General features: G+C 40.8%; 1 protein-coding gene across 1 annotated transcript in view; it reads left to right on the forward strand.

The window, feature by feature from the left end:
* LOC134221057 (uncharacterized) overlaps positions 1 to 10,219 on the forward strand; it is a 54,231-nt gene extending 44,012 nt beyond the window's left edge. The window contains exon 3 of the mRNA XM_062700236.1: positions 9,412 to 10,219. Coding sequence (XP_062556220.1) covers positions 9,412 to 10,087 — 676 coding nt within the window. The 3' untranslated portion in view covers positions 10,088 to 10,219. The remainder of the gene's footprint in view (positions 1 to 9,411) is intronic.
* The last annotated feature ends 442 nt before the right edge of the window (positions 10,220 to 10,661 follow it).

Below are 10,661 nucleotides of genomic sequence, written 5' to 3' on the forward strand. Positions count from 1 at the left end.
TCACCAGAAATTCATATGACCATTTGGTCGGAATTAAATTTTCGGCCAATAATAAACGAATTATGGTTGGAAGACAATTTCATTCTGAACTAATTATTGTATAAATATTGAGTGAAAGGAAGAGTTTCAATGAAAAGAATAAGAAAACCATTTTCATTCGACCAAATGTCCTTTCGACTAAACGTCCTTTCGACGAAATGTCATTTGACCAAATGTCATTAGACTAGCTGTCAATCAACGAAATGCTCCAAAGCCGACTACGATGAAGAAGTGACATTGATATCATTGGTTTTTGATAATGTGCCGAAAAAAATAGAGGGTATTTCACCATCAGTACCTAATATTATGCTATTTCTGTAGGTTTTCAATTTTTCTATAATACACCAGAGTCTCCATATTTTTTTTTTTAGCCCAGGTGAAAAATCCTCATTGACATACATATTCGTTTTTTCAGCTCTTCCGCACTTCCGCTGAACTTCCTCACGTCGACTGAATTCCTCTTATCAGTTTATCCATGAATCTTGTGGATTATTTATTCAAATGCAACCAAAAATCTATTGAATTGAATTGAATTATCCATTTAACTAATTACCTATTACCGACTAAACACTTTCAACATTCGACTAAATTTCCATTCGACTAACTAAATGTCCTCTCGACTAAATGTCCGTTCGACTAAATGTCATTTCGACTAAATGTCCATTCGACTAAATGTCCATTTGACTAAATTTCCATTCGACTAAATGTCCATTCGACTAAATGTCCCTTCGACCAAATGTACTTTCGACAAAATGTCATTCGACTAAACGTCATTCGACGAAATGTCATTCGACGAACTGTCCCAAAGCCGATTAAATAGTAATAGAAAATATCCATCTTTCAGTACTATTTTAGAACATTCCTATGGGTTTATTAGATTTTGTAATGCAAGAGAAAGGCACCACCACCGCTAGGTGGATTCTTCTTCTTCTTCTTATTGGCACTACATCCCCACACTGGGACAGAGCCGCCTCGCAGCTTAGTGTTCATTAAGCACTTCCACAGTTATTAACTGCGAGGTTTCTAAGCCAGTCTAAGCGTCTTATCGCACGGCTAAGGAGGGCCCCTCCTAGGGCTAAGTGGATTAGTCAGGGTTTTTGTTGTTGTTACTTAAAATTCAATTTATTTAATCAATTCGTGTTCATATTCACAAAGAGGGAAGGAGAGTGAGAGATTGCCGTTGAGTGCACGCTTAAAATGAAACTTGTCGAAAACTGGTCGCTGTGGCACACGCAAACAAGAATATAAACTTTCGATTGTGTTTCAAGCCTTCTAAAGTTTTCTGTTTCTTTCCTTATTTCAACCTCAATCCATGTTTTGAAAAGTTGAGTCCCACAAATTTGAAAGTTTGTTCTTTTTATTCAAACTTACTCCATGCTCATGTAATCGGTTTACAACTACCATCCAGTTTTGGGCTTTGTGACCGTATGGTTGGCTGTTACAGGCATTTAATCACATCATACTGAGGAGTGTGGGTTCGATTTCCAGCTGAGTCGCAAAACTTTTCGTTAGGAAAAAAGTGTTCGGCAGAGCCAATGAACTTTGCATGTTGGTCCGTTGCCCTTCAAAGTGCGAAGCATTAAACGTGCAGTGTCTTTTTAAGTTAACATCAAGCAATTATATCATCCAAATAGTTCACATCCTAAACATATGACTAACACAACTGCTTGTAATATCTCTGGTACAATATCACGTGGCTTACACAATCCAATTTAAGTGTAAAACTACATAGAAGAAATCACTGGTAAGATCGATTGTGGAAAACCATGCTGCTCCATCTCAATCTTGCACATCGCGATAAGATGCGCGACTAAAAAGCAAGACCATGCTGAAGGTGGCTGGGTTCGATTCCAGGTCCGGTCTAGGAAATTTTCGGGTTGCAAATTTTCTCCACTTCGCTGGGCATAAAAGTATCATCGTGTTAGCCTCATGATATACGAATGCAAAAATGGTAACATTTCTTCAGTTCGAAGTCAAAAAGGCGTGTATGGCTTTCGGCCAATGCCGACGAATTTTTGGTAAAACTTGGGGTCTTAAACCTAAATATATCAAATGGATTTACACAACAGTTGTACGACCAATTTTGGCTTATGGATGTCTTGTGTGGTGGCAAAAGGGTGAAGTGAGGATAATTTAGTCTAAATTAGGTTATCTTCAAAGGATGTGCCTAATGGCAATGACTGGTGCGTTCTATTCGACTCCCACGGCTGCTCTCGAGGTTCTTCTCGACGTTGTCCCACTACACATACATCTCAAACAAGAAGCACTTTCTTGTACTTACCGATTATGGCTTCTCGGTTTCATGGAAGAGAATCCTGTAAACCGCAGTTCTTCACACACTTCGTTGTTACAACTCATGGTTGATTAGGACAGAACAGTCCTTGCTCCAAGTGATCTCACACTCGCTAGTAGTTTTCCTTATAGGACATTTTCAATACAATTCCCCTCGCGGGATGAGTGGACATCTGGCTATCTGGAGAGAAGTATGTCGGACAGCATTGTTTGTTATACTGACGGCTCCCTCTTCGAAGGTAGAGCGGGTGCAGGTGTCTACTCGCGTGAGCTAAGATTGGAACAGTCCCACTCACTGGGTAGACACTGCACTGTCTTTCAAGCGGAAATATTTGCCATTATGTGTGGAGTGCAATCCGCACTGCAGAAACACATAATGGGCAAAGTAATATACTTCTGTTCAGATAGTCAAGCAGCTATCAAAGCTCTCGCTTCGGCCAACTCAAGATCAAAGTAATTAATCGCATTCTTCTTCTTCTTCTTCTTCTTCTTCTTCTTCTTCTTCTTCTTCTTCTTCTTCTTGATGGCATTATATCCCCACACTGGGACAGAGCCGCCACGCAGCTTAGTGTTCATTAAGCACTTCCACAGTTATTAACTGCGAGGTTTCTTACCAATTTTCTTAGCCAAGTTACCATTTTTGCATTCGTATATCATGAGGCTAACACGATGATACTTTTATGCCCAGGGAAGTCGAGATAATTTCCAATCCGAAAATATTCTAGACCGGCACCGGGAATCGAACACAGCCACCCTCAGCATGGTCTTGCTTTGTAGCCGCGCGTCTTACCGCACGGCTAAGGAGGGCCCGCATGTCGAATGTCGAACTCAAATAGAGGAACTGGATTCAGTTAATACATTGCTCCTTATATGGGTACCTGGTTATTCTTCCATAGCTGGAAACGAATTGGCTGATGAGTTAGCTCGCACTGGAGCATCACAAGACTTTTTTGGTCGTGAGCCAGCTATTCCAACATCTAAGTGTTGGGTGAAGCGTTTGATTAGCTCTTGGGCTTCCACTCAGCACAAACGGCATTGGAGTAGTTTGGATTCATGTCGACAAACAAAATTGTATATCCGAGAGCCATCTCCGGTAGTAGCTAACTATTTAGCTAATCTGTCTAAACAGAATTGTAGTGTCTTAGTCAAGGCCTTGACAGGTCACTGCCGACTCAACTATCACATGGCAAATATTCAACGTGTTGAATCCTTTGTCTGTGATGGTTGTGAATCCGATTATGGAACTTCTTATCATCTGATATGTAACTGCCCAGTTTATGCGCAACTGCGTTTCCAAATATTTGGTAAACACTTACTAAGTGAAATTGACTACAGAAACCTGAATCTTCAAAGTATTCTGTTGTTCATAACCCGTTGTGGTAAGGAGCTATGAGCTTTTGTACGTGTTGTATACGTTGTATGCCCTCTTCAAGGGTACATTTCCCAAACTTCCCATTTTTCTCCCATCCATATTCCTTTCCTTTTTGTTCACTTCCTTTTCCGTCAGATGCGTGATAAGAAAGGCTGTGAAGGCGATGGCACAAATCTCCCGAATTCAGGTGAACGTGCCCCTGGAGCCGACGTTCTGATACCTGAAAAAGCAAGACCATCAGGTATCAGGTATCAGAACGTCGGCTCAGGAGGCACGTTCCCCTCAATTTGGGAGATTTGTGCCATCGCCTTCACTGGCCTTTCTCATCATCTACCTGACGGAAAAGGAAGTGAAAAGGGGAAAGGAAAAGGAAGTGAAGTTGGAAAGGAGAATGGAACCATTTATAGGAAAGCCAATTATGTAGACTCACACGCATTCAGCTAGGGACTAAAGAGAGGTGTTACAAAAACACAGAAGACGTAACAATGGACGAACGTCAAAGACGAAACACAGAGTGCACTGTGAAAAACGCATAATGCGAATCCATATAGGTAACATACACAAAGTACATTGTAAAAAACGCATAATGCGAATCCATATAGGTGACAATTTTTTGAAAACTAAGTAAAACACATATCCATAACCCCACTCTTATTTAACCTCACGTTGAGATTGAACAAGAGTAACCGAAGCCGAACGTTAAGGACGAGCACAGAGTACACTGTGAAAAACGCATAATGCGAATCCATAAAGGTAACATACACAAAGTATATTGTAAAAAAACGCATAATGCGAATCCATATAGGTGACAATTTGTTGAAAAAAACTAAGTAAAAAAACATTTTCATAACCCCACCCTTATTCAACCACAAGTAGAGATTAAACAAGAGTAGCTGAAGCCAAACATCAAAGACGAAACACAGATTACACTTTGAAAAACGCATAATACGAATCCGAATACGAATATAGGTGACAAACACAAAGTACATTGTAAAAAAAAACGCCTAATGCGAATCCATATAGGTGACAATTTGTTGAAAACTAAGTAAAACACATATTCATAACCCCACTCTTATTTAACCTCAAGTTGAGATTGAACAAGAGTAGCCGAAGCCAAACGTCAAGGACGAGACGCATAATGCGAATCCATATAGGTAACATACACAAAGCACATTATAAAAAACGCATAATGCGAATCCATATAGGTGACAATTTGTTGAAAACTAAGTAAAACACATATTCAGAACCTCACTCTTATTTAACCTCACGATGAGGTTGGATAAGAGTAGCCGATTATCTCGGAGAAGTAAAAAGTCAACTACGCCATAGCTCCGGTTAGCGCAGTGAGGGCTAAAATACTGTGAAGGGGGCCCTGGTGCTTCACAGGCTCCGTTTGCGGTTAGGTTCTTATTAGACCCCCCTAACCATTCATTCGTAGGCACGGTAAGCATAAAGCCGCATCACACCGAAAATTAGGGGTCACCTGTATGGTGGACTTTTACCACTGGAACAGGAAATCCGTAATGTTATTCTTAGCCAGATAACCAGCTGCCGACACCACACGGCTATCTAGGCTGTTCGTGGAGAGAAGTTGACATTGACTTTACGTCTCAATGTGGCCGAACAGCCGTACAAAACCTGAATCTTCAAAGTATTCTGTTGTTCATAACCCGTTGTGGTAAGGAGCTATGAGCTTTTGTACGTGTTGTATCCGTTGTATGCCCTCTTCAAGGGTACCTTTCCCAAACTTCCCATTTTTCTCCCATCCATATTCCTTTCCTTTTTGTTCACTTCCTTTGCCGTCAGATGCGTGATAAGAAAGGCTGTGAAGGCGATGGCACAAATCTCCCGAATTCAGGTGAACGTGCCCCTGGAGCCGACGTTCTGATACCTGAAAAAGCAAGACCATGCTGAAGGTGGCTGGGTTCGATTCCAGGTCCGGTCTAGGAAATTTTCGGGTTGGAAATTTTCTCCACTTCACTGGGCATAAAAGTATCATCGTGTTAGCCTCATGATATACGAATGCAAAAATGGTAACATTTCTTTTTTTTTTGTTTGGGTTGAACCACTTTTTTGTTCGGGCGTCCATTTCATTGAAATTTTGTAGTATACCCGTGTCATTTATTTAGTGCATGTCTTTCTGCTTAATTTCTATTGAGAAGACATGAAGAAGTCGTTTTTTATTCAGATTTAGTTTGAGGTACCGCTATTTATTCCCTTCGAGAAATCGATTATACCAACTCTCGAAGGGCGCTCTCAATAAGTTTCGGCATCAACAGTAAGTGGGATAATACTGATTTTGACCATGCATCGGTACTGAAGTTCAAACATATTTTTGTTTCTTCTTATGAGTTCCGAATTCGTTTTTGTACGAGATCTGATTTCGTTTGACATTTCGGAATCTAACCTTTACACAGAGCTCTAATCAGTCAGAGGGTTTTGCAGATCCACCAAATTCGTATCCGCTTCTTTCCAGCGCTCTGGAGCTTGTAGACTCGTGTCGTCGGCTTCGAAACCAGTCTAAGATTGAATTACTTTTTGATAATTTACTCCATTGCCTCCATCCACAAGGTGCAAAAGATGGGTCATCTAAAAGCAAATTATATTCGTTTCATACTCTTCCGACCATCACTCATAAGTATTAACAAGAATAGTACGAACTAGAGCACAGTATGGTAGATCTTACTCCGTAATGCACCACCAAAAAGGTGTCTACCTTACAGTCTTCGTTAACTGCCTGGCTAATTGTTTCACCCCCAGGCCATTCATCCCTTCGGCACGGGTTGCCTGACACCTTGGGATTCGGGGCAAGGGAGGTCATATTGTCAGCTTCACTGTTGTACTGAGCCTGGCGATATGATCGGATTTACACCGTTGCGCACTACTTCAGAGTATCCATATCCTATGGTAACGGGTTTAACATTGCTTACAAACCTCGCAGTTAATAACTGTGGAAATGCTTAGGAAACACTAAGCTGCGAGGCGGCAATGTCCAACAAATTCTTCAACAACTTCGAACACATCCCCATCAAGCACTATCTCTGCACCAACACCATTAGGTCTTTCCCTATCTCTACCTGCCACCATGTACTTTGTCTTGGTAGAGTTAATGGTTAAGCCTATTCTCGCCGTCTCCTCCTTCAGTGGGACAAAAGCATCCTTTACTGCTCTGCGATCGATTCCAATAAGGTCGATGTCGTCCGCACAACCCAGGAGCATATACGACCGTGTGATGATAGTGCCGTTCCTCTGCACCCTCGAGTGCAATGTTGAACAATAGATTGAAAGTGCATCACCCTGCTTCAATCCGTCTAAGGTCACAAACGAGGTTGACACTTCGTCTGCAATCCGAATACTTCATTTCGAGCCAACCAGCGTTGCACGTATCAGTCTTATCAGTTTCGCCGGAAAACCATGTTCGGACATTATCTGCCACAGCTCATTTTTCTTCACTGAATCGTACGCTGCTTTGAAATCAATGAACATATGGTGAGTCTGCAAGTTGTACTCCCGGAATTTATCAAGAATCATTCGCAGGCTAAACATCTGATCCATCGTTGATCGGCCCTTAAGAAAACCTGCCTGGTATTCGCCGACGAAGGACTCCTCAAGCGGTTTGAGCCTGTCAGGATTTTGTACGCCGAATTCAGAAAGGTGATTCCTCTGTAATTGGCACACTAGTCTTTCTTATAGATTGGGCACATGAGGCCATCCAACCATCTGGTAGGCAGTTCTTCATCCTCCCATATTTTCTGGATAATGTGGTGGATTTATTGATGCAGCTGCTCACTTCCGTGTTTGAGAAGCTCGACCGAAATCTCGTCCTTCCCAGCAGCTTTACTTTTTTCCAGCTCGTTTAGAGCCTTCTTAACCTCGTCCAGCGTTGGTGGTTCCACAGCATGACCGTCGCCGACTATGTCCATCTTGCTCCTTAATACACCTTCATTTTCACCGTTCAACAAATCACGCAGCAAAGCTGAAACAATAAAAATGACAGTTGTGCGTTGCTTCCGTATCGAATGGTGTGCCCTTGAAAACTCGAGTACTTTGAAAATTGGATTCCGTGAGGAGTGTCCTTAAATGGGAGATGTTGATATATCTGTCCCTCTCACTTTCTATAGAAACGCGAAGAATGAAAGGAGTTCTACGAAAATATCACTTTTTTTATCACACACAGAAGTGAGTAATATCTGCTTTTTTATCGTTTTTATTAACACTTATATGGCATATGGTTAATTTATCGACTTGGTATTATTCATTGCATGAATCTGTTCGTGTAATTTAGATATTTTACAACTTTCAAAACTAAGAACAATTTTGAAAATGCAGGGAATCCAAAAATAATCCACAATTTCCGAGATGAATATTTGCATAGGTTTGGTTATGCATATGCCACTAAGTTGGCAAAGTAATTCACGTGCTGATCAACAGCTGGTACAAACTCCAAAACCCTACTTTATAGTGCTGCATCGATTTATGCAAGATACTCAGCAATATGGGACCGCGTATGTAGTAAACATTAGCCTTCTGTCGACCTTAGTGCATGAGAAAGACTTTAGCAAGACTAAAATACAAATCGAAGCGATCGTACCTTTTAACACATCTTCTCCCATAACGAAGATATCTTCCCTGATTTGGATCTTTTATCCATCGAGATCTAGTTCCATTTGTCTCTACATATATCATTTCATCTGCGCAGACGACTGGAATCACGACCATCAGATATGTCTCACGCGCAATCTTCAATCGGAGAGCGGCTTCGTTTGATTGCTAATATTTGATAGCCAATATAGCGCATTCACATAATTAAAAAAAATATATGTAAATAAGTTTTGACGCGGTTGTAGCTCATTCGCGCCGCTTTTTTCCGAGAACCCCAAAACAGCCGTCAGGGACGACTAATGAGAAGACATTAAATGGAGTGTGCTGCTTATTGGTGGTGGCGGCGACCACGAGGAGTTCGCTGAGCATACGACGTAGAGAGAAAGAGATGCGTCAAACTGGTGGTACTATGTGTGGTCAGGGTCGCATCGAATAACTATTTCGTTTAATTTTATCACAAATTATTTGATTTTTACTTTGCTTCCAACACAAAAGGTAGGTAGGCAAAGGGAAATATTTTCGTTGTACATACATATCTAGCAGACGTTTCCTAAAAAAAATTAAGAATGAGTGTATACAACTGCAACAAGTTGGGACATTTCATGCTTTATTCTATTAATTAATTAACTATGCCTATCTCATTTTTTTTAAACGCTGGCCTACATATAAATTTTATTCTACGGCCAATTTGAGCCGACTCTGCTACCTTCTGCTATAGCCACAAAACTATATCCCCCTTCGGAACAAAAGGAGAAACGCAAAAAACAAATCCTGCCCCCAAAACACATCAAGTTGCATTTGTTGTAGGTCAACGCGAAGACGTGCAGACATTATGAGTCACTTCTAGATTGGCGTTCATGAGAATTGCGCGGCATCAAGAAGGCCCCGGGAAGAAGTAGACACAAAGGAGTTGATACGACCAAATTATTTTTAATCTACGAGGCGCTAGCAGTTTGTGTTGATTCACAAAACAGCGTGAAACAACTTTCACACGCTATATGAGACTGTCATGCAGGGCCCGAAAGGCATCCCCTCTGATATATTTTAATTCGCCGCTCTCTCTAGTCTTATAATTTATGAGTTTCTCTGTTTCTCTTTCTTTCCAGAAAATCGAGTGAAACCCCCAAGACACCACTGATGATTGTCAATTTGAATATTCCGCCCGGGACGCAGACATTGGCTCCGAAAAGCGTGAAAAGCCCCCGCAAATTACCACCCTTTTGCGTGCAACATCAACATCTGGTGAGAGCTTATGGCACCAATCAATCTCATTCTGCTCCCGAAGAAGCGCCGCCATACCCCAACAGAACAATTCCGCAGATTTTCATACAGGGTTATGAGATACAAGATAAAAAAATATCACCGTTGAAGCAGCAGTCAGACGACACTCAAGATTGCGAGATTCGTCCCATAACCGAGAATGAGGAAGACAGCTTCGCGACTATTCTGCTGGATAATATTTCGAATATTTCCTTGGAAATGATCAATAGGCACCAGCGCAAACTCATGGGAACTACGAACTCCACGAAAACAGCGAGCAAGGCATGCAACACGTCGGCATGCGATATGTTTTTAAATTTGGATTCCTACGAAATGGACGACTTTGGACAACTGCCAGATAAGTCAGAGGACAGAACAGAAGACTCGCCTCCCATTCCTCCGGGCTATAGGTCGCTTTGCTACCGCACACCTAGCCCCAGCACTCGACAGATTATTCGCGTGAACGTTACCGTGAATAGCAGAGGACGACACGTTGAGGATTGCTCGCGTTTCAATCATTAGCGGTTTATTTTAAAACTAGGTTGTCGTTTCGTAGTTAATTTCAAGTATTAAGCTTTGTTTCGATTATCATGTTTTTATATTATAACTTTTGACTCATGCTACAATCAAAGCTTCTATTATGAATATAAATATATGGAATAATTATTTTGCATCACAAGTGCACAATTCGAGTTCATAATATTTCATTGACTTCCTTGACGTGCTAGGCACAACCAACTTCAGCTAACTTTATCAACTACTGTGTACATAATTTTCGTTTCTATTTTAAATTCTATATTCTAATTTCTTTTTATAAGGCAGCCTTTTCTTAAAGTAATTTGAGTACAGCTGCATATAATTCGCACTTTTGGATATTGAATGGATTTATTCATTACGTTTTAGGATGCTGAAAGCTTTTTCGGATTTCAAAATTCCATCCAATTTTATTAGGACCTTAGTATTCCTTAGGACCTTATTAACAAACAGAATTTTATTATTATTTTTTCCTAATTTTCTGGACTATGAATCAGTTTTCAAACCAATATACTTAGGTTTAATAAATGAAAAATCGCTTATACCGTGGGGCATCAAAATC

Source organism: Armigeres subalbatus, chromosome 3, assembly GCF_024139115.2.
Source record: "Armigeres subalbatus isolate Guangzhou_Male chromosome 3, GZ_Asu_2, whole genome shotgun sequence".
Classification (NCBI taxonomy): Eukaryota; Metazoa; Arthropoda; class Insecta; order Diptera; family Culicidae; genus Armigeres; species Armigeres subalbatus.